The sequence below is a fragment of the Mobula birostris genome, chromosome 6, assembly GCF_030028105.1.
Source record: "Mobula birostris isolate sMobBir1 chromosome 6, sMobBir1.hap1, whole genome shotgun sequence".
In the NCBI taxonomy this organism is placed as follows: Eukaryota; Metazoa; Chordata; class Chondrichthyes; order Myliobatiformes; family Myliobatidae; genus Mobula; species Mobula birostris.
The window spans coordinates 185381793-185406851 of NC_092375.1; the positions used below are offsets into that span (position 1 = coordinate 185381793).

A 25059-nucleotide genomic window follows, 5' to 3' on the forward strand; every position below is an offset into this window, starting at 1 on the left:
CTTCCAATTAACTTTGGCCAACTCCTCTCTCATCCCACTATAATTTCCCTTACTCCACTGAAATACTGCTACATCAGACTTTCCCCCTATCAAATTTCAGGTTGAACTCAATCATATGTGATCACTGCCTTCCAAGGGCTCTTTTACCTTAAGCTCCCTTATTGCCTCCAGTTCATCACATAACAGTATAGCGGGTTCCCCTAGTAGGCTCAATGACAAACTGCTCTAAAAAGCTCTCTCTTCGGCATTCAATAAACTCACTCTCTTGAGATCCATTACCAACCTGATTTTCCCAATCAACCTGCATGTTAAAATCTCCCATGACTACGCATTGCCCTTTTGACTCGCCTTTTCTATTTCCTGTTGTAAGCTGTGGTCCACCTCCCAGCCACTGTTGGGAGGCCTGTATATAACTGCCATCAACGTCCTTTTACCCTTGCAGTTTCTTAACTCAACCCACATGGATTCAACATCTTCAGATCCTATGTCACATCTTTCTACTGATTTGATGCCATTCTTTACCAGTAGAGCCACACCACCCCCTCTGCCTACCTTCCTATCACTCCGATATAACGTGTAATGCTGGACATTCAGCTCCCAACTACAACCATCCTTCAGCCACGATTCAGTTATGACCACAACATCGTACCTGGCAATCTGCAATATTGCAACAAGATCATCCACCTTATTTCTCATACTACGCGCATTTAGATACAACACCTTGAGTACCGTATTTGCTATCCTTTCTGATTCTGCATCCCTAATGATTTGATACTCAGCCTGTTGGCTGCAACTAAGTCCCATCACCTGTCTGCCCTTCCTGACAATCTGACTACACGCTATCTTTACTTTCTTACCATCCGTTCTATCCTGAGTCCCTTCACTCCATCCAGTTCCCACCCCCCTGCCAAGTTAGTTTAAACCAGGGGTCCCCAACCTTTTTTGCACTGCGGACCGGTTTAATATTGACAATGTTCTTGCGACCGGCAGTCAAATATGTTGTGTTTACCCAGAAAAAGACTACAATGACCACGAAGCCTTGCGCGGGCACCAGTGCGCATGCGCGTCGTGACCTGCCGATTTTTCTCCTGCAAATCCTTTTTGGCGATTCTGTACGGGGTGGGGGGACGGGTGGTGTTAATCACGACCGGAATATAGGTGATAAGTGGCTAATACACTCAATTTTGTTTCCAAAAGGGTTTATCTAATTAATTGAATATTAAACACAGCGCATATTTTCCTCGCATGAATATAGTGATAAGTTAATTATCAGGGGAGCTTGAAGTAAGTGTTGAATGAACTTCCAGTAGAAGTGCAGAAGCAGGTTCGATATTATCATTTAAAGTTAAATTGGATAGGTATATGGACAGGAAAGGGATGGAGGATTATGGGCTGAGTGCAGGTCGGTGGGACTAGGTGAGAGTAGCGTTCGACACGGGCTAGAAGGGCCGAGATGGCCTGTTTCCGTGCTGTAATTGTTATATGGTTATGTAAGTAAGTCAATAGCATCATAACATTTTAAGTAATGTTTGGATATTAAACACACAGCAGATATTTTCCCCGTATGAACATATAAAATCATTGCAACACACCAATATCGCTGAATCAGTGGGAGCCCTGGGCTTGTTTCCCTGCAACAACACAGTCCTATTGAGGGGTGATGGGAGACAGCGATACTCGAAGGGGGTTCCTTAGGTCCAGTCTATTCCGCAATTTAGTTTTCATTGCATTCACTGCAGAGATATGTTGGAAATGGAAGCAACGTTTTCAGTGCTTTCGTGGCTATCTCAGGATATCTAGCCTTGACTGTGATCCAGAATGCCGGCAGAGATGCTATGGCAAACATACTTTTCAGCCCACCATCATTTGCAAGCTCGAGGATGACGCGGGTAATGACCTCGCGTGTGTTCAAGCTCAATAGTGGGCGTGACAGGGAATGAGGAAAGGTGCAGCTGACTCATATCGCCAAATCATATTGTTTCCTCGCGGCCCGGTAGCAAATGCTTTGCGGCCCGGTAGTTGGGGACTGCTGGTTTAAACTCTCCCCAACATCTCTGACAAACCTGCCCGTGAGAATATATGGTAGGCAAGTCTGTGTCTGTGATGGAGCTGGCTGAGTGTCTAACCTTCGGCAACTCCTTCAGTCCCGTGCATTGGAGCCTTCAGACCAAGCTGTGATGTAACCAGTCACAGTGCTCTTCATCAGTAAAAATTTACAAGAGCCTAGTGAAATACCAAATCTCTACAAACACCTAATGAAGAAGAGCCACTAGCATGCATTCTTAGTGATTGTACAAAACAAAGACTCAGAGATATTGACAACAAGAACTTGAAACTGCACACCCTTTCCACCGTTGGCCCCCTCTGTGAGTACTGGCATGTGTTCTCCCAGCTTCCACCCCTCCTGAGGTCCACAATCAATCCCTTGGTCATCCTGATCTTGAGTGTGAGGTTTATGATGGGACACCACTCAAGCAACTGATATACCTCACTCCTGTTCACCACCTCATTGCCATCTGTGATTCTACCAATAACAATATTGTTATCAGTGAATTTATAGATGGCGGTTGAACTATATCTCCATCCACCCAGTCATTATTGTAGGGGGAGTGGAACAGTGGGCTACCTGTCTGCCCTTCTGCTTACCGTCCTCACTGAAGCTCAACAATCACCAAAGCCAGCACTTTGACCTCAAGCCTGCCCTTCTCAATATGGCCACCCTGCTTGGCCTACCTGTAAAAAAAAACCTCATTCTTACCTATACCCATTATTTTCAATGGTCTAAATAACTTTTATCTAAATAAACATATCATCCAAGAGGAGATTTGTTTAAAGATTTGATAGTTTGGTGTCAATTTTTCATGCACGATACGACATAGTCCATGATTTTCCAACCAGGTTCATGAATTTGAAGAATTAGTGCACAAAGGAGCCCAGACTTGTACAGCACAAAGTGAATTTGGGATTGTTTCCATGAGACCATAAGACATTGGAGCAGAATCTGACCATTCAGCCCATCAAGTCTGGTCTGCCATTCCATCATGGCTGATTCATTCTCTCTCTGAATACCATTCTCCTGCCTTCTCCATGTAACCTTTGATATCCTCACTAATTAAGAACATATCAACCCTTGCTTTAAATATACACTGGCTTGACCTCCACAGCTATCCATGGTAGTGGTCATGACTTCCAAAAATTCACCACACTCTGGCTGAAGAAGTCCTTCCTAAAGGGATGTCCCTGTATTCTGAGGCTGTGCCCCCTGGTCCGAGATCCTTCAACTAGTGGAACCATCCTTTCCATGCCCACTCTTTCTAGACCATTCATTCATGTTTGAGTGCGTTCCTTGCCAAAGGAGGCCATCACTGCATTCACAGAGGAACTGTCTAAGCAGTGGCAACTGAAAATGGAGCTGGTGTCGAGCTGACTAAATGCTGAGAAAATGGAGTGGCGTGTTTTGATCTAGCTTGATGGGGTGGTATCAGGCTGGAGGGAAGTTCAGTATTGTCAACACAAGTAATTGTCACAGTTTATCACGGTGAGAAGGTGAGACTGTAAGCCTTGGCAACCTTGCTGTCCACCTTTCAGCCTACATGTCATGGTTAACCTTTGTTAACACACTTCAGCACACAGCAGCAATTCATTGATTTTTGTCTCAACCTTGTAGTGAAGTACTGAATGTTCCAAGCAACTTGAAATAAATTCCTCACAACCTCTCTGTATTTTGGTGATCATTTCAAATGTCTGTCTTTAATAACTCTTCAACCAGGGGAAATTGTTCTTTTCAAAGCCCTTTCTGATTCTAGAGTCGTTGATTGAAGCTGGTCCTCTCCTCCAGTTAAAGTGGATCCAGCACTGATGGTTTGATTTATTGGGGGAGTTCTTGTGCTGAGCACAATCGAGCAAGCAAGAAGGCAAGGCTATTCCTGGGCACCTTCTCTATTTGAACAAGCTTTTCACTTTAATTCCTCATTTTGACATCTATTCATGTTGCTAATTTATTATTCTGGTTTGTTTGGTTTTCAGAAGTTGTTTTACTCACTTTGTTCTGGATCGACCTGGTAAATCAACCCAGAAATCACAGAAATTCTGTATTTTGGGGTGGGTAGGATATATATTAGAAGGGAGACATGATTATTGTAGGAGCCTTGTGTCTGTCTTCTGTCTGTATTGTATTTTGTATTGCGTTTCGTATTATGGGTTACGGTACTATGTCACATTGTTTGGGATGTGGTAGAAGTAAATGAGTAGTCATGTATTCACGCTCTGTGTGAGTTTCATTAGAGACAGACTTAGTAGGGGACGAATATTTTTTGTTGACTGTTTATTACATTAATTCTGTTATTGCTAATTTTGATCGCCCGTCTTTGCTGATTTCATAATAAAGGATTGAACGTACTTTTTATTGACTTGGAACTCAGTTATTTGGAAGCACGTCACACACTGTCTATTCCTCCACTCAGTCTCTCAATGGTTTTGGTTTCTACGGTTATAAAGGAATATCCATTGTCTGCACATTTGATACATCTGCAGGCTGTCAATTAGAAAACAAGTTAAAGGGTACAAATGGAACGTAACATTGAAGCTGAGGCAATTTCAGTTCCACTGTTCTCTTTATTGCACGGATTCCCAACCTGGAATCCATGGACCCCCTTCTCAATGGCATTGGTCCATGGCATAAAAAAGACTGGGAACCCCTGCTCTTTTGCAATATACTGATTCTCCTAGCACTTACTTGTGTTCCAAATACTATTTTTGGACTGCAACTCGAGAAAACCTTTTGACTGTTTACAGGATTTATTCAGGTTAACACACACGAAATGCTGGAGGAACTCAGCAGGTCAAAGAGGATCTATGGAAAAGAATAAATAGTTGACATTTCAGGCCAAGGCCCTTCATCAGGAATGAGAAGGAAGGGGGAAGATGCCAGAATAAAATGCTGGGGGAGGGTAAGGAGGCTAGCTGGATGGTGATAGGTGAAGCCAAGTGGGTAGGAAAGGTCATGGGGTGGAGAAGAAAGAATCTGATAGGAGAAGAGAGTGGACGATAGGAGAAAGGGATTCAAGTTGATTACTCTGATTATTTGAGATTAATTTGGAGTCAACGATAAAGTGAAATAAAATACTAACATATATTCACCATGAAATATCTACATTTTGTGGTAAGTTTTCTATTTCAGTATCTACAATTTAGGGCAAGAGTCAACTGACGCTTTCTCAAGAAGGAAAAAATTGGGTAAAATTATTAAGGAATTGAGGGGAAAATTAGTCTTTCAGTGTTGTGCATAATAACCTGACAGAATATGAACAGCTCCTCGTCACATGTTGAAAACTGCTGGGCATTTTCCATTCAAGGGCATTTGTGTTTCCATACCAAGCTGTAATGCAGCCAGTCAATACACTGTCCATCACATATCTGTAGAAGTTTGACAAAGTTTTAGATGTTACGCTAAACTTAGAGGCAATTCGACATTTGAGGTTGAGACCTGCATCAAGCTTCCAGTATCTGCAGTCTCTTGGGTCTCTTCTTTTACATAAGTGAGGCAGCATAACCTATCATTGAAATAATTGTCAGTTTAACGTCATATGAAATCTGCAATAATTTGCACAGTGATTTAACAATAATAATTTATGAAAGAAATGTATTGGTGTATAATTTGCTATTAAGAAAGTAAGTACTGAAATTCCATAAATCTCCCTCTTCCTCACAACTCTTAAACCCTCAGTTAAACAAACCATCTCATAGACCTGTGTGTACCCTCTTGTTTGTCTCAATGTCTGTTATAAGATGAGAAACACTGCCATACAATGTAAATGTAGATTGATTTTTCTTTATCAAGAAGAAATTCTGAATTGGCTAAATTCTTCTTATTTTCAGCATCCAGATGAGAAGAGGTTGGAAGGGCTTTCCAAGCAACTGGATTGGGATGTTCGCACAATTCAACGCTGGTTTCGGCAGAGAAGGAACCAGGAAAAGCCCAGCATCCTCACCAAATTCTGTGAGAGCATGTACGGATTTAACCTGTTGTGTTTTACTAATGCAGAGTTGAAGACAGCTTATAATCTGACTGAAACAAAGACTGATTTTTGTTACTTATTCTTTAGACTTTAAAATCAAACATTGGCAGAGAAGGCTGGCAAATTTACAAGACCTATTTAGTGCTAATAACCAAAGATTAATTTTTATGTAATATTGTTTTCCAATGTGCTTTAGTAATTTGTTTTCGTAAGCAAATTTAACAAATTCATATTGTGGGGGGAGAAAAGATGTAGTCAATATTAGAAAGACACTTTGTAACTTGGGTGGATTTGATGCTTGGTTTCTCCTCTGGTGAAGGGGCTTGTCATGACTATTTGGGGCAGCTCACTCACCTTTAGTTCCCACCAGACACTCAGCTCTCACCTGCGGCTCCAAGTAGCTATTTGCATGTGACAGTGGCCACGCCCCGGTACACCGCTTCGACAGGCGGGCTGAATCAGGTGAGGATAGCCTGCAGCCTCATACCTTGGTAAGGTGGGGTCATGCCTGTCCTAGTATGCGAAGTCAGATGCGGACTGGACAGATAGAGATCTACAGTGAGATCCAGTAGCCAGGAAGGTGGTGCTGCAACGCTCCGTGCTGGGAAAAGGCATGACAAGGCACAGGAGAAGTCATGGTCGTCCACTGCAACCAAGAAAGACCCCAGTTTGTGATGCTTGTTTGTACCACAGGACCCCAACTTCTGAGGTCGGAGAGAGTGGAACTACCCAGTGCGATGAGTTTTCCACTTCAAAAACTCTCCCGCACAGGTCTTCTGCCATCTTCGGATACAATGGACAACCACCAAATGCTTGATCACAGCAATCCATAAAGCAACAAGGCAAGAAGAATTGCTGAATGACTATGAATCAAGAAAGATGTGTAGAAGTTAAATGAAGTCACTCTTGCATTCTTCAATGATCAGATCAGATCACGTCTTGCACTTTGGCAAAAAGACAATGAAGTGCTAACAAAAGCAAATTACTGTAGATACTGCAAATCTGAACGAAATGTTAAAGGTTGCTTAGTGGGCCGCAGAGCATCTGTGAGAAGAGAAGTATTTCAGATTATTGACCTTTCATCAGAACTGGTCTTTCACCTGAGCTTCAGTTTACTTTATGGTGGCTTGGAGATGAACCACAGGACTGATCCATAATCAGAGAATCAAGGTCCAAAGTAGAATTATTATCATAGTATGTATACATTATACAACCTCGTGATTTGTCTCCTTGCAGGCGGTCACAGAACAAAGAAACCCTAAAAGAACCCATTTTAAAAAAGACCAACAAACACCTAATGCGCAGAGAGCGAAAAAAATGCAATTAAAGTAAGCAAATAGCATTCCGAAGTCAAGTTTTATGAAAGGCACAAAGCCAGGCATCACTGCAGCTGGGGCAGTTCAGCACAAAGCTGAGTAAACGTCATGGGATCACGGACGCGGAGCCAGGCATCGCTGCACATGTAGCAGGCCGTAGTCTCAGTTCAGCGCAAAGCTGTGTAAACATCGTGGAGCAGCAAACAGACTTGTCCCATTACTCTCCTCTGGTGCCAACACCCTGACCTTTTCAATCTGACCTGGTACTTAAATTTGTCCAAGCATTGGGCCATTCTTCTCTCTCTGATAGCTCTGGGGCCTGGACCCGTTACCTGACCTTTCCAACCCAGCCCGGCACTCAAATGGATCAGACATCTCGACTTTCCTCACTCCCGCCTCCACTTGCCTCCGACATGCCTTGCCTTTATCTCTGCCTCTGCCTCCAGTTGCCTAGCTTCACGTCTGCGCACCTCTCCGTTGTTAGCACTGATTATTATTAATAAAATGTTTTGTAGTTTCTATTGGTTCGTATTTTGCTGCCAAGAAGTAGTCATTGGTCATCACCAGCGCCATTTTAAATCAGCCAATTGAAAGAAGGCAACCAAAGGGGTTATCTTAAAAAAATTATGACAGAAATTACACATGTGAATGATGACTTAAGACTAAATTCCTGTATCCCATTTAACTCTGGTAGTTGGATTGTTCCAGACTAATGTAGGTTGGTTAACTTCCTATTACTGGGGAAAGGCTTGTGTACAGTTACCTAGACAGACCAGTAAGACAAGTGTCTTGTATGATGCTGACTCAGTATATTTAATCTGCTTGTACTTGATTCCCTGGCAACTCTACCGTGTAAGATGTTGTAGAAGGCTTTGACAGAATACAGTCTTTAGCAGTCAAGTTTGAAGTATGATTTCTGCAGAAGGATGAGAGAGCAGCAATGTATTATAAAATCTTTGATTCAGTCTGTCGACTGTCAGGTGGGCTTTACTGAAGGAAATGACCAAAAAAAGGATGTGAGGAACGGAGGGAGGGGGAGGGGGGATATCTGTTTACCAGAAGGAAGAGTTAATGTTTATGTCATCAGGTTGGAGGCTACCCAGATGGAGTAGAAGGTGTTGCTCCTCCACCCTGAGGGTGACCTCATCGTGACACACTGTTGACATAGTAATTAACATGGGGCATTAGAGAGAATTGAGCTGGAGTTGATAAGTCTGACTGGACTGCATTAAGTGGTGAGTTACACTGTTTAGCTTGGTGCATATTTTTTTAAATCTCTGTTTATTAATTTGTTGTTTTATATAATGGCAGTGACAGGGTTACCATTTGCATATGCCACCAGAATATATTGTGCTGCTGATTTAGTTTGATTGCTGGTTCCCAGTTGCCAGTGCAAGCCTATTATAAAATCTTCCTTTGATGAGGAATCTGTACTGCAACGCATTTACAGTTGACTAGTGCAAAATTAATTGCAGTGACCCAGATTTTGCAGTCCACAGTGAAGGTAGAGTGCTCACAGCTGATCTCTTAAAGATCTAGCCATGAATATTTACCTATTGAGGAGGCACAGCACTGCTTCCACTTCCCAAGGAGATTGAGACAAGTGAGGCTCCCTCAGACATCCCACCCTACAAAAACTCACTTCAGGGAGGTAGCACCGTCAATTTGCAGGAGATTCCCGGGAGAGGTGGGATGTCTGCAGTAGAGTAGCTCCTTAGCGGCTGGCCAGCTAGTTTAAATAACGTTAGCTATGCTAATGAACGAATGACACCCGTTAAACTCACCTCAACACGTCTTTTACAGTCTTAACCCACCATGGGCAATAGAAACGTCACTGTTGCAAACAGCGCAGGGAGCAACACTGTCATTATTTTGACCCCTGTTAGACAGGGGTACACTTTAGTGTAGTCTGGGGTGATGTATGTTTTATACATTTTTTTGGAACACTCTGCCATGGCGCGTTCTCACTTGTGCGCTCTCTCTCTCTCCCTCTCTCTCTCGCTCTCGCTCGCGCGCTCTCGCTTGCTTTCTCTCTCGGTCGCTCTCGCTCGCTTGCTTTCGCTCTCGCTTGCTTTCTCGCTCGCTCTCTCGTTCTCTCGTTTGCTTGCTTGCTCTCGCTCTCTCTCGCGTGCGCGCTGTCTCTTGTGGTCGCTCTCGTGCTCTCTTTTGCTTTCTCTCACTTACTCTCAAAAAAATTGATTTCCATGATTTTGTATATAATTTGTGGGCATCAGGGAGCCACTATTAATATGTGGGAGACTCCTGGAACTTCCAGGAGAGGTGGGATGTCTGCTCCCTTCGCCTCACCGTTTTAACTGAATTTTATAGGAGCAGCTTTGAGAGTGTCTTGACAAGCTGTATTCTCATCTGGTATGGGAGCAGCAGAGCATCGGACAGGAAGTCCCTACAAAGGCCTATGAGAAAGGCTTGGAGGATCATGGAGGTCTCCCTACCATCCATCAAGATATTTATCAGGAGCGCTGCATTCACGGGGTCTTTAGTATTATCAAGGATCCCACCCATCCATCCAGCATCCCCTTTGACTTTCTACCATCAGGCAGGAGTCTCCGATGCATAAAGACAACGACTATAGTCAGGACGGGAAAGCAGCTTCTTCCCGCAGGCCATTAGGCCTGCTGCATCACATTCAAAGTGTGACTGGATAATTTGTACTGTTCCCACAATATTTGATTTATGCACTTTACTTTGTTTATCTATGCATAATTCATTTGTAGATGTAATTCTACTTCCCTAAGTTATTGTGCATTATATGTGTGTTACGTGTACTACAGTGCTTTACACCCTGGTTTGGAGAAACATTGTCTCGTTTGATGGTGCACATGTATATAGTTAAATGACAATAAACTTCACTTGGTGGTAACAGGAGCCACACATGATCAATCGGCCTTTCAATTAAAGAATTCTCAAAGCCAGCAAATCAGAAAGTAAAAAGCAAAGATTACAGCTTACATTTTTGTTTCAGTGTAGAGAAAGCGAAATAAAGACTGTAATGTAAGTTTGAGATCAATGGAGAGATTGGAATATTTTAAACATTTTACAAAAATTATGGTTTTCTAAGTCCTGCTATTTTACATGCATTCCAACCCTACATTGGTGAGAACCGTTGTAAGTTGGGGGACTGCTTTGTTGAGCACCTCTGCTCCATCCGTCAAAAGCAGAACTTCCCAGTGGCCAAATGTTTTAATTCTCTTTCCCATTCCCATTTCAGCATGTTGGTCCCTGGCCTCCTTCTGTGCCAAGATGAGGCCACCACAGGATAGAGGAGCAACACCTTATATTCCAACTGTGTAGCCTCCAACTTGATGGTATGAGCATTGATTCCTCCTTCGGATTAAAAAATACCCTCCTCCTTCCCCTTTTCTTCTATTCCACACTCTGGCCTCTTACCTCTTCTCACCTGCCTATCACCTCCCCCTGAGTCCCCTTCCCCTTCCCTCTCTCCTATGGCCCATTCTCCTCTCCTCTCAGATTCCTTCCTCTCCAACCCTTTACCTTTCCCACCCATCTGGTTTCACCTATCACGTTTCAACTCGCCGCTTCATTCCCCCCACCCCCGACCTTTTTATTCGGAGGTCTTTCCATTTCCGTTTCAGTCCTGAAGAAGGGTCTCAACCCGAAACGTCAACTGTTTATTCAATTTTATCAATGCTGCCTGACCTGCTGAATTCCTCCAGTGTTTTGTTTGTGTTGTTTTACGTGTAATTTTTTTGTGACTCTTACAATGTAAAATCAGATTTTCAGGGTCAAACATGTTCAACAGGTTTTGAGTTACTGCAGCAATTAAAATCTCAGTATTTTCAGAATAAGACTTAACATTCCTATTGCATTTTCTAACAATGTGCTTAAAAGTATTGTTTTTTAACAATATTCACAAGTCCAGTGATGCTCTATTGATTATTTCTGCAAAGACTGCACAAGAACACATAACGGAGAAACAGGGTATACTTTAGAGCCAAGAGGAAGTCTGCAGATGCTGGAAATCCAAAGCAACACACACAAAATGCTGGAGGAACTCAACAGGTCAGGCAGCATCTATGGAAATGAATAAACAGTTGACGTTTTGAGCCAAGATCCTTTTTCAGGACTGAGAGGGAAAGGGGGGAATGAGATGCCTGAAAATTAAAAGGTGGGAGGAGGGGAAAGAGGCTAGCTGGAAGGAGGTAGGTGAATCCAGGTGGGTGGGAAAGGTCAAAGTCTGGAGAAGAAATAATCTAATAGGAGAGGACAGTGGACAATAGGGGAAAGAGAAGGAGGAGGGGACACATGGGGAAGTGATAGGCAGGTGAGAAGAAATGAAGGATCAGATTGGGAATAGAGGAAGGCAGGGGGCAGTTGTTTACCAGAAGGAAAAATTAATATTTATGCCGTCAGGTTGAAGGGTATCAAGATGGAATATAAGGTGTTGCTCCTCCACCCTGAGGGTGGCCTCGTCTTAGGACAAGAGAATGCCATAGATCAACATGTTTGAATGGGAATGGGTTTTGGAATTAAAACGTTTGGACACTGGGAAGTCCTGCCTGTGGTGGATGGTGCAGAGGTGTTCGACAAAGCTGTCCCCCAATTTATGATTGGTCTCACCAATGTTGATGTGGCCCCATTGGAAATACTGGACACAATAGACGACCCCAGCAGACTTGCAAGTGAAGTCTGTCTCACATGGAAGGTCTGTTTGGTGCCCTGAATGGAGGTGAAGAATGAGGAGTAGAACTCAGGCTGCGCAGGAATATTTACTTGTTATAGGTGAGCATTCAAGCTACAAAAAGCTGTCAGTTCTCATGAAGAGCAGAAATTCTGCCTCAGTAAAGCAGGTTTCTTCAACAGTTTTATTTGAATACTGTATGTTAATATGCTTTGTTTAGAAAGGTATAGGATATAGTTTTTGAATATTAAAAATTTTTTAACCTAATAATTCATAATTGAGGTAAGTGTAAAAGATTTTTCTGCCACTGGTTTGATTTATCCTGTCATTAGATACAATAAGTTAGAATGAACTGCTGACTCACATGCAGCTTTGCCTTGAATGCATTTTCATTACCATGACTCATTAGTAAAATTTGAAATGAGTTTTACAAGTTAAAATTAGCTTTAGTTAATTGTGAATATACTGTATTTCTGTTTGAAAAAAAGTACTACCAACAATCATTTTAACAATTTTTTTGGAATATTTTGGCCGACCATGCTGTAATTTAAAATTTATTTTTACTATATTAATGGATGGCTATTCAATTAAAATGACTTACAAAAGTGTCTGTTAGTTTAATAATACCAAAAACAAGACAGAACATTTTGTGATTCAAGTCTATGATTGCCTGTGTAACAAAAGGTGATAACCTACACTAATGATTTTTGTTGAGCCGTACTCCATGCATAATAGCTGCTAAATTATAGTAATGATTATATTTGAAAAATACTCTGTTGATTGTAATATATGATGGGATATCCCAAGGACATTTAAATTGCTAATTGCTTGTCCAACATCGAGTGTGAGGTGAACAGGCATTTCTTCAGACCCCATTCACTCATTACTCTTGTATCTTTGGTGTCAAAGGAAAGTGATATCTCCAAGTGGAACAAAGCATTTTACACTTCTTGCCTTGTTTGTTTTCCAAGCCCTTCACGATCTCACCCATATTGTTCTAACCTCCTCCAATGCTAGATGTGGACAGTATAATGTTGTGACTGACAAATTTGCAAAAAACACTAATTTGTTATTGGGTGTGTAAAGTGGTTACAGTCTCTACACAATTTAAATAATGGATTAAAAGCAAATGATGCTGGAGAAATTGTTAGAAAACTTAAGCTAAAATATAAGTTGAACAGCAACTATAATGTTGAGAAGGTCAGCCGTAATTCCTTGTGGAAAGAAGAATACAATAGATTCTCATTAATTGGGCCATCGGTTAATCGAGGCAGCCACTTCTATGGGACAGCTGTTAAAGAGCAAAAACAAATCAAGAAAATAGCTTGGATAATCATTGTTTATTTGGGGCGCCATGCCATTTAATTGAGACAGGACACTGTTGCTGAACGGTTTCTAACTAGTGAACTTGTGTGGCCCTTGGCACTACACAGTGCTTGGAGCAAACAGTTTTTAAAAGACGTCAGTTGCTGCAGCCTCCTCTGCACTGGTGAAAGCGGAATTAGATTGGAAGGCCACTTTGTCAAGCACCTCCACTCCATCCACAAATAGCAGTATTTCCTGAAGCCAACTATTCCAATTCCTATTCCCATTCCCATTCTGACATGTCAGTCCATGACCACCTCATATTCCATTCAGGTAGCTCCAACCTGATGGCATGAACATCAATTTTTCCAACTTTGGGTAATTTTTTTCTCCCACTCCCCCTTCCCTTTTCAATTCCCCACTCTAGCCTCTTACCTCTTCTCCTCATCTACCTACCCCCTCCCTCTGGTGCCCGTCCTCCTTCCCCTTCCCCCATGCTCCACTCTCTTCTCTGATCATATTCCACCTATCACCTCTGAGCTTCCTACTTCATCTCTCCTCCCCTACCCACCTGGCTTCACCTATCAACTTCTAGTTTGTCCTCCCGCCGCCTTATTCTCAATTCATTTCCATAGATGGTGCCTGACGTGTGGGCACGTGGCCAAGTGGCTTAGCGACCTGAAGGTCGTGAGTTCGAGCCCCAGCCGAGGCAACGGGTTGTGTCCTTGAGCAAGGCACTTAATCACACAGTGCTCTGCGACAACACTGGTGCCAAGCTGTATGGGTCCTAATGCCCTTCCCTTGGACAACATTGGTGTCATGGAGAGGGGAGACTTCAGCATGGGCAACTGCCAGTCTTCCATACAACCTTGCCCAGGCCTGCCCCCTGGAGAGTGAAGACTTTCCAGGTGCAGATCCATGGTCTCGCAAGACTAACGGATGCCTGAGCTGCCGAGTTTCTCCAGCAATCTTATTTGTTCCTCTCTATTTCTAGCATCTGCAGAATCTTTTGTTTTCATATCATTTCAAAACTCATTTGGAACGGGGCTTAAAGGTGAGTCTTAAAAAGACTTTGACAAACTTCTATCAATGAGTAGTGGAGAGAATATTGATTGACTGTATTACAACCTGGTTTGGAAACACCAATGCCTTCAAACTGAAAGTTCTACAAAAAGTAGTGGGTGCGGCCCGGTCCATCATGGGTAAAGCCCTCCCCACCATTGAGCATATCTACATGAAATGCTGTCACAGGAAAGCAGCATCCATCATCAGGGACCCCCCACCACTCATGACATGCTCTGTTCTCACTGCTGCCATCAGGAAGAAGGTACAGAAGCCTCAGGCCTCATTCCAGCCCTCAACCGTTAGGCTCTTGAAACAAAGAGGATAACTTCATTCAACTTTACTTGCCCCATCATTGAAATGTTCCCACAACAAATGGACTCTTCATCTCACGTTCTCACTATTTATAGTTTATTTATTTCTTATTGACTTATATGTTTCTGTTTGTGTTTGCACAATTTGTTGTCCTTTGCACATTAGCTGAATGCCCAAGTTGATGCAGTCTTTCACTGTGACCGGTTGGGTTATTATTCTATAGATCTATTGAGTTTGTCCAATAGAAAATAAATCTCAGAGTTGTATATGGTGACATATATGTACTTTGATAATAAATTTACTTTGAACATTTTGAACTTTGATTTATTTGCGTACTTTAACACAACTTTAGGTAAGTAAGTCTCAGCTAATGTATAAATTACTAACCCAGGATTTAGCAGTATCTACTGAGCATCACAGGAACTCTTGTGGTTTGAGTGATGTTGTGTCCTTTGCTTTTTACTTCTTGGTTGATTGAAACAGATCAAAACTCAAGTACCACAAAAGAGAGAAGACAAAGACTGGGAAGCATTTTCCCAGAAAAAAATATTTGTATATATTCACTACTGAATCTAATTGCTGGGCTCCATTCCTGACTGGGTGAAGGCATATATGCTCACAGACATTTCAGCCAACTCATCAGTTGATTAAATGATTCAGAAAGCAATTATGTACTGCCAAAGCCTTGGTGTTGTGAGTCAGAAAACAGTCATGTGTAACAGCAACAATTTAAGAATCTTCCTCAGTCAGTTCAATTTCTGTTCTTACTTTGCTGGCTTCTTGCTCAACTTACTTATATTGAAATAGTTCAGCATTTGTTCTCTTTTTGTCAAGGTATTCTGTCAAAAAATTCTTAATAAAATATCCTGACCTTTATATATGTCTAGACAGAGAATCTTTAACTGATAATTTTTCTGCCTTCTTTTCTAATTTGACTAAACTAACTCTGCTTGTGATTTCATAACTTACTGTGATGAAAATTGCATAACATGGCTGAATAAACCTTGCAAGCACAATTTTTAAATATTCTCTCTGAATGGTCATTTACATTCTTCCTAAGTGATTTGTATCATAGTAACGTGTAATTTTTGTATTGCAGTAGATTAGGCAGGTTCCTGAGAACTTCCAACCCCTGTTATCTAATCCTGTGGAAAATCTTAACAAAACATAATGGATTTGGCCCAGTACATCAATTTGGCCCAGTCCTTCCAATCAATGTGCACATCTATATGATACCCCGTTGGAGAAAAGCAGCATCCATCATCAAAGACCCTCACCACATAGTTCATGCACTTTTCTTGCTGCTGTCATCAGATAGAAGGTACAAATGCCTCAGGACTCGCACCACCAGATTGAAAAACAATTACTACCCCTCAACCATCAGGCTCTTGAACAAAAGGGGATAACTGTACTCGTCCATTGAGATGTTCCCACAACCAATGATCTCCCTTTAAGGACTCTTTATCTTGTTTTTTCATACTCTCATTATTCATTGTTATTTATTTATATTTGCTTTGGCACAGTTTGTCTTCTATGCTGTACTTGATCTTTCATTGATCTTCTTATAGTTACTATTCTATAAATTTGCCAAGTATGCCCATGGAAAAATGAATCTCAGGACTGTATGTGGTGACATGTATGCCATAGTCATAGTCATACTTTATCGATCCCGAGGGAAATTGGGTTTTGTTACAGTTGCACCAACCAAGAATAGAGTATAAATATAGCAATATAAAACCATAAATAATTAGATTCAAGATTCAAAGATTCAAAAAACTTTATTGCCATTCTAACTACATCAGCTCTGCAGGGCAGAATGAGACAGCGTTTCCCAGGAGCAGTGCAATCATAACATAACAAACGCAACACTAAATAATAAACATAACAATAAATAGTAAAACACAACAGCCACATGTCAGTTAAAATCAAGTTATAAGTGTCCAGTGCAAGTTAAAAGTGTCCAAAGCAGAGTCAGGTAGAGCAGCTATTTAGCAGTCTGACTGCCTGTGGGAGGAAGCTGTTTAGTAGCCTTGTGGTTTTAGGTTTGATGCTCCTGTAACGTTTGCCTGATGGCAGAAGAACAAACAGTTCATGGAGAGGGTGTGAGGGGTCTTTAATGATGTACCGTGTCTTCTGGGGGCATCGACTCTGAAAGAGGTCTTGGACAGAAGGTAGGGAGACCCCAATAACCTTCTCTGCTCCTCTAACCACCCTCTGCAAGGCTTTTTTGTCGACAGCACTGCAGCTGGAGTACCAGGTTGTGATGCAAAAGGTCAGCACACTCTCAACCATGCCTCTGTAGAATGTAGTTAAGATGTTAGTGGGGAGTGATGATTGTTTAAGCTTCCTCAGAAAGTGCAATCTCTGCTGGGCCCGTTTCACAATCCCAGTGGTGTTCCTGGACCAGGTGAGATTGTCCGAAATCTGCACCCCAAGGAACTTGATGTTTTCTACTCTCTCCACTGTGGAGCTGCTGATGCTGAGGGGTGTGTGCTCAGGCTGAGACCGTCTGAAATCGACGATCATCTCCTTGGTTTTGGTGACATTAAGCAGCAACTTGTTATCCCTGCACCAGCTCTCTAGGTGTTTGACCTCCTCCCTGTACATAGTTTCATCATTAAATTATGCCAGGAAATAAGTCCAGGACCAGCCTATCGGCTCAGGGTGTCTGACTCTCCAAGGGAGGAGTTGTAAAGTTTGATGGCCACAGGCAGGAATATCTTCCTATGACGCTCAGTGCTGCATCTCGGTGGAATGAGTCTCTGGCTGAATGTACTCCTGTGCCCACCCAGTACATTATGTAGTGGATGGGAGACATTGTCCAAGATGGCATGCAACTTGCCATCTTGTATGTACTGTGATAATAAAATTTACTTTGCTGAATAAGTTTTAGTAAAAGTAAATTTTAACCCATGTTGTCCGGAGGAGAATGGAAGGAGTGGTGCAGGTTTTAGAGACAAAGTAAGCAAAGCTCCTGATAATAATACGTGCTTTCCTGTTTCAGCCAAACTGTTGCCTATTTCAACATGGCTAACTCAGAACTGTTTATTGAGGTTCCAAGGCATATGAATGTTCCACTGAGTGGGTTCCTGCTCGGTAAAGCATGACAAGGAAGAATAATATCCTCTAAGATAAACTAAACACTTTTTTTTATTCGTGAGGCAGGGGAAATGAGCATATTTCATCAGGGTATACACCAGGCAACCAGTGGAAACAGAAGAATTAGTCAAGATAAAAACATTTCCATTGAGCAAACTCTGGGGAATAGTGAGAAAAAAATCGGTTCTAAAAGTCTCAGTTTAATGAAACATCAGGAAATTGTATTATTGCAGTTTGAAATGTCATGAGAATAGCCCTCATCTTTGGTGCATATAAAAGTGAGTAAAGCAAAATAACAAACTCTGCTATTAATAATTTGAGCTTCGAAAATCTGATTTCACAATTATTCTTTTATTTGTGTAACAAATCCCCAGAACTAACCCAGTTAATACTGCATATTATATTCTAACCATTTATCAATGGGGCCATCTTATTTCTCTCAGTAGAACGATAGAAAATATCCCCAGTATAAACTAAAAGTGATGATGTGTCTGTTAATAAATCGAAATTTTCTACCTTTTCAAGATTTTGTTGGATTAAAGTTATGAAAGAGAAAGGAAAAGCTGCTTCACGTGAAAATATTAGAACTTTTGAAATGTTATAAGTCTATAATTTATGGGGTAAAGGACATTCAAAGATACGAGAATGTTTGATGAAAAATTGCCAAAATTATGGCACGGACGATCCCTTGGCCTAATAAGTCCTTGCTGGCTAAGAAATAGGCAAGTTAATTCCATCTCCTAGCTCCTGCTTCTTCGTCTTATAGTTTATAGCTCTTCATGTTCATCTAGGTACTGTAGTATGCAACAGTCCTAGGCACATAAATATAGGAGGGTGTCAAAGACTTTTGCACAGTACTGTCATAATTTTATGCATTGCATGGTACTGCTGCGCAAAAAAGACAAATTTCATGATTGAGTGATGATAAACCTGATTCTGATATGGGTCTCTATTGTGGACTGAGAGTGGGAAGGGGGCAGGGAGAGGGGAATCATGGCTGGGAAGGTGAGAAGGGAGAGGGGAGGAAGTGGGAAGCACCAGAGAGACATTTTGTAATGATTAATAAACAAATTGTTTGGAATCAAATGACTTTGCCTGGTGTCCCTTGCTGGGTGTGTCTGCGCCCACACCACCCCTGCCCCTGGCACACCTTCTCTGCCACCTGTCCCGTGGCACTCCACCCCCACCATTCCCAACATTCTTTGCTCCCGCCAGATTTACGAACTCGCTCTCCACTCCATGTTGACAACTACAATACTGTGCAAAAGTCTAAGGCACCCTAGCTCTCTATATATACCCAAGACTTTTGCACAGTACTTTTCTTTATAAGTTTACTAAGGGTTTCTGCCATCTCCATCCTTTTATTCACTTAGTTCCAACAGCATTACTCATCTGAGTGAAAAAAAGAAAATTCCTCAGTTCCCCCCTAACCTACTTATTGAATTGTCTGTATAATATTAGTTGTGTCATCTTCTAAGGAGAATAGATTGTTCAAGTTCATCCTGTCTAGGACTCTCATAATTCTGTATGGCTCAATTAAATCTCTTATCAGCTTTTTTTTTTAATTTAAAAGCAAATGACTTCATTCCAGCTAATCTCTCCAAAGAACAATAATTCTCCAGCCCTGTCAACAATCTCATAAATCCCCTCCTACTGCAATCACATCACTCTTACGGGAGCCTAACAGCAGTAGTTTGTTCTACGCTTGATCAGTGACCCTGTTCTTGTATTAGACCGTAAACCCATTAGGATATAGAACCTGAATGAGGCCATATGACGCATCGAGTCTGCTCTGCCATTTCACCATGGCTGATCCATTTCCCTCTCAGCACCAATCTCCTGCCTTCTCCCCGTATCCCTTCATGCCCTGACCAATCAAGAATCTATCAACTTCCGCCTTAAATATACCCAATGACTTGGCCTCCACAGCCGCCTGTGGCAACAAATTCCACAGATTCACCACTCTCTGGCCAAAGAAATACCTCCTCATCTCTATTCTGGAAGGACACCCCTCTATTCTGGGGCCATGTTCTCTGGTCTTGGACTCTCCCACCATAGGAAACATCTTCTGGTATTCTATGTCTTGGCCAATAAATGCAAGTATATCACAAGCCGCCTTAAGCTCTGTAGGGGTTTGAAGGGATAAAGTTATGAAAACCACCAAGGGGTTTTAAATAACCATATGAAATTAATCCGTTGAGAGTTAGCAGACAAATTGAGTGAAGCAAGGACGAGAGCGCTGAGCAAGAAGAAATAAACATTGGTTATGATGGTTTGGCTAATGGAAATTAGAGCACTGGAGGCCAGGAGCAGACTATAAACCAGTGAAGGTGGACGAAGTGTAAATGAAACCATATCACTAGAGATGTGGAGGCAGCTTTACTAAGGCTGTGAAGCAGCTTCTTTGCTTGTGTGTTAGGATATCCAGGTTTTGCAGAGTCTGGATGGTGCAAACAAATTGATACAGAAAGAGACAGAGCTAATGACAATGAAAAGTATTTCATAATGGGAAGGTCGGGTACAGGCCGAATGGAGGTGGTGGGGTCAAGGCCCCAGAGTGTATTGAGGCAACGGAACCCGATGTTTGGATGATTTAGGCACCAGACCAAATTGAAAAGTGTGGGTGTCGAAGCCCGAAGCGAGGAATGGGCTGGTGCAGCTCGCTGCTCCGCTCTGCACGGAACTAAGTGTCTGGGGACAGACTCTCTGTGGATTACAGTTCAGAACGCTATTTGCTTGCACTTTTTGTTTGCATGATTTTTTTTTCTCTTTGCACATTAGGTGTTCATTTATTTATTATTTATTTATTGAGGTACAGTGTGGAATAGACCCTCCTGGATTTAATCCTAGCCTAATCACGGGACAATTAACCTACCAACTGGTGCAGACACGTGGTCACAGGGAGAACTCCTTACAGACAGCAGTGGGAATTGTTCCTGGGTCACTGGTACTGTAATGCGTGTGCTAACCACTTCTCTACCATGCCACCCCAATGGTTTGATGTTTTTTCTTAGGAGACAAATCTCAAGGTTGTTTAAAGTATACATTCTTTGAATATGAATGTACTTTGAACTTCAGAACGGTTGCTTTGATTTTCCTCATCAAAGTAAGTTTTGACTTCCCCATCACTTGATGTTGGACATCATATCTAAAAGTTGTGTGTAATCAGGAGGTATAATCATAGGATAAGTTTACTAACAAAGTACATATATGTCACCATATAAAACCCTGAGCTTCATCTTCTCATGGACACAGTCAGTAAATCCAAGAAACATTATAGAATCGATGAAAGACCACACCCAACGGGGCAGGGAAACAGTCAAAGTGCAAAAGATGACAAACTCTGCAAATACAAAAGAAATAATAATAGTAAGAATAAATAGGCAATATATATCTAGAATGTGAGATGAAGGTGAGTCCATAGGCTGTGGGAACAGTTCAAAGTGATGGGGCCAGTAAAGCTATCACCACTGGCTGAGGGCTAATAACTGTTCCTGAACCTGTTGGTGTGGGTCCTGAGGCTCCTGTATCTTCTTCCTGATGGCAGCAGCGAGAAAAGAGGATGGCCGGGGTGGTGGGGGTCCTCGATGATGGATGCTGTTTTCCTGTGACAGTACTCTGTGTAGATGTGCTCAATGGTGGGGAAGGCTTTACCCGTGACAGACTGGGCCATATCCACTATTTTTGCAGGATTCTCCGCTCAAGATTATTGGTGCTTCCATATCAGGCTGTGATGCAACCAATCTATATTCTCTCCACCAGGCATCCATAGTAGTTTGTCCGAGTTTTAGATATCATGCTGAATCTACAGAAACTTCTAAGAAAGTGGGGACACTGTCTTCATAATTGCATGTAAGTGCAATTACAAAGTGTTGTTACGAAGAGAGGTTATGGAGGGTCATCAGATCAAATATGAACATTGGTCAGCTGTGTAATATGATAAAAAAAACTCAACACTTGAACTGATGTGTGTGGAGGCTAGTATGGTTCTGCCTCATAACTTGTGTCCTACTCTGAATAAAGATTGAAAGGACACATCTATCTCACAGAAGTTAATGACCTTAGAAAGAGGAGGGAGTTTGAAATATATTTTTAATCTGGGGCAAATTTCATATCTGTCATGCCTGCACAGGCAGGTATCTCCCAGATTCTACCCTGATAGCAGGCAGGCACCTCCCAGTCTCCACCCTGATAACAGGCAGGCACCTCCTGGTTTCCCCACTAACAGAAGTCACTTGCCACTCATTTCCAAATCATCACCTACGGCCTGTTTTAACCCAGCTCTCATTCACTGTCCTTGTTCTAACTCGACATCGAATTGGGCATATGATGCTTAATTATTCTTTGTATCTTGTTGGAAAACATCACTCTGGGGCGTGTAGGTTTTGACATCATTATGAAACAGTTGAACACAATCTTTTACAGTGTGAAGCATATAAGGTTGAAAGAAATAAAATGCAGGCTTCACTACTATCTTTGGGGTTGATAGTTTTCATTTAAAAACTTTATTAAGTTATGGAAGTGACTTTAATTTAATTCACAGTATTGTCTTTCATTACTTACGATCTATAGGGCTTTTGGGATAATTTAGTTTTCATTTGATAAAGATCTAGTAGTGGTTTTATTTCCCAACTTTCTACACCACACGCCAGTCCGGTTGGTGGTGGGAATGCTAAATCATCTCTGTTGCTCTGCCTTTGAGTCAAGCCTCCACTACGTTTCCTAACAGGATTAGTGAACCAACAATGGACACAACGCAGTGTGCTTGTCTAAAGAAAGTCATTTGTCAACAGGAGCACACGATCCTGAAGCAACAGGAAGCTATTGACAATCTGCCTACCACTCCTAACCAACTCTCTGTCTCCAGACAGCAGCGCTGTGACGGGCAACGTCTTCCCTCAAAACCCTGGATTCCATTACCCAACTACTTTGATGAATCTCCAACCTGCTGCCACTTCCTGTCTACTAGGACAACTTCCTGTCCTAGTGTGCCTTACACTTCGGGCTCCAGCTCTCTCTGTATGTTACAGACCGAACCAAAATGACCCTTATTATTTCTCTCTTGACTGGGTGAGCTCTGATCTGGGCAGCCGCTAACTGAGACAATAAAACCGCCATTTGGAATAAATATGAAAACTTTGACCATTGAGATGCGCTGGGATTTTGACCTTCTGGGAAGTGGATGGGAAACAGTGGATCGGATGCCTTGCCTCCATCAAGGCTTGTGGTTGGTCTTGGATTACACCTTGGAATTCAGGATCCTCGTGGCGGAGTGCAGCTGGAATGTGGAAGTGCTGCTGACCCATTACAATCACGCCTTCTTGGAGCGCTTGAAAGTTGAGATGTCAACCAACCTCAAGAACCTCATTACTCAGGTCCTCTGAATTGACGGACATCTTATGTCATGTCATCTGCCAGGTCCCATGTAGTTAGGAAGAGCTCCCTTAACCAGCCCTCCTTCCCCACCCAGGAGCATAAACACCGGTGGAGAAACAACATGCACTTATTGCAGAGCCATTGATCACCCATGCATCAAATACTCTGTACGTACAGGAAAGTGGCACCACCAGGTAGAGATGAGGGGCCTCCCCTCATGCCAGCACCAAGGCCCGACTCACTTTCTCTGCCCTCTTCCACACTACAACAGCTCTAAGCACCTTAAATGGCAAACTCAAGCCACGATTTTATGTGAGATTTTTTAACAGTGGCTTTCTCTTTGCCACTCTCTCATAAAGCTGTGACTGGTGAAGCACCTGGGCAACAGTTGTTGTATGCACAGTCTCTCCCATCTCAGCCACTGGAGCTTTTATCTCCTCCAGAGTTGTCACAGGTCACTTGTTGGCCTCCCTCACTAGTCCGTTGCATGGTCACCCAGTGTTTGAGGACGGCCTGCTCCAGGCAGATTTACAGCTGTGCCATGTTCTTTCCATTGCTCAATGATTGACTTAACTGTACTCTGAGGGATATTCAGTAACTTGGAAATTTTCTTGTATCCATCTCCTGACTTGAGCTGTTCAATAACCTTTTTGCAGAGTTGTTTGGAGAGTTGTTTTGTCTTCATGGTGTAGATTTTGCCAGGATACTGACTCACCAGCTGTTGGACCTTCTGGATGCAGGTATATTTTTACTATAAACAATTGAAGCACCTTGACAGCACTCAGGCTTGAAAAACAGATCTACATTTAACTAATTATGTGACTTTTAGAACTTACAGGCTGCACCAGTGATGATTTGGTGTGTAAATACTTATGCAATCAATAATTCTGTGTTTTACATTTGTAATTAATTTAGATCACTTTGTAGAGATTTGTTTTCACTTAGACATGAAAGACACTTTTTCTACTGATCAGTGTTAAAAAAGGAAATTAAATCCGCTGTGACTCATTGTTGTAAAACAATAAAGCATGAAAACTTATGAGGGGCATGAATACTTTTTATAGGTACTGTAGCTCCTAGTCTCTGCCCAGCTAACAAGATTCACCTGACACTCATTTCCAAATCATCACCTGTAGCCTATTTAAACCCAGCTCTCATCTACAATCCTTGCTCACTAATAAGAACTAGCCAGCCTTAACCAGTTCTTCGTTGCCTTGTTGTATCAAGTATCTGTTCTCTCATTTTTGTGGCTCCTTATGGCTTGTAATTTTGCAGCTTATTAGTAAAATATCTTTTACTGCTAAATCATCTCCATTGCTCTGATTTCGGGTCAAACATCCTCTACATTTCCTGAGCAATATTAATATACCTTCTTACAGAAGGTACTTCTGTTCATGAATTAAAATAATAAATAGTCGCTAATAGGCATTGTGACTGGTTGACATATCATAGCTTCTGTTTTCAACTTCCATATAATATCAACTTCTTAACCCAACTCAGTGAAAACTTATATATTTGATCTGATTAGGACTGTTTATTAAATTTTTTTTATTATCTGGCATTTTACAATTCAAAGTGGGATTGTTAATCAGATTTTTTTAAATTTTCTGGCACTTTAAAGTTCAAAGTACATTTAGTATCAAAGTATGTATACTTCATACAACGTTGAGATTTGTCTCATTACTGGCAGTCACGAAACAAAGAAACCCAAGAGAACCCATTTTAAAAAAGACAGTCCAACACCCAATGTGCAGAGAGAGGGGGAAAAAAATCAAGCAAACAATAAAAGTAAGCAAATAGTATTCGGAACTGAAGTTCACGAGGGTGAGTTCACAGTCAGATATCACTGCAGCTGATTCAGAAGCCCGTTTGCTTCAGGCCGCAGCCGCAGTTCAGCGCAGAGTCGAGT

The 25059-nt window shown here is 41.9% G+C and overlaps 1 protein-coding gene across 4 annotated transcripts in view; it reads left to right on the top strand.

The window, feature by feature from the left end:
- The window catches only part of LOC140199642 (ceramide synthase 6-like), a 311186-nt gene that overhangs the window by 96490 nt on the left and 189637 nt on the right, over positions 1 to 25059 (top strand). For all 4 annotated transcript variants that reach the window (XM_072262067.1, XM_072262065.1, XM_072262066.1 and 1 more), the window contains exon 3: positions 5878 to 6008. In XM_072262067.1, the coding sequence (XP_072118168.1) occupies positions 5878 to 6008 (131 nt within the window). The remainder of the gene's footprint in view (positions 1 to 5877; positions 6009 to 25059) is intronic.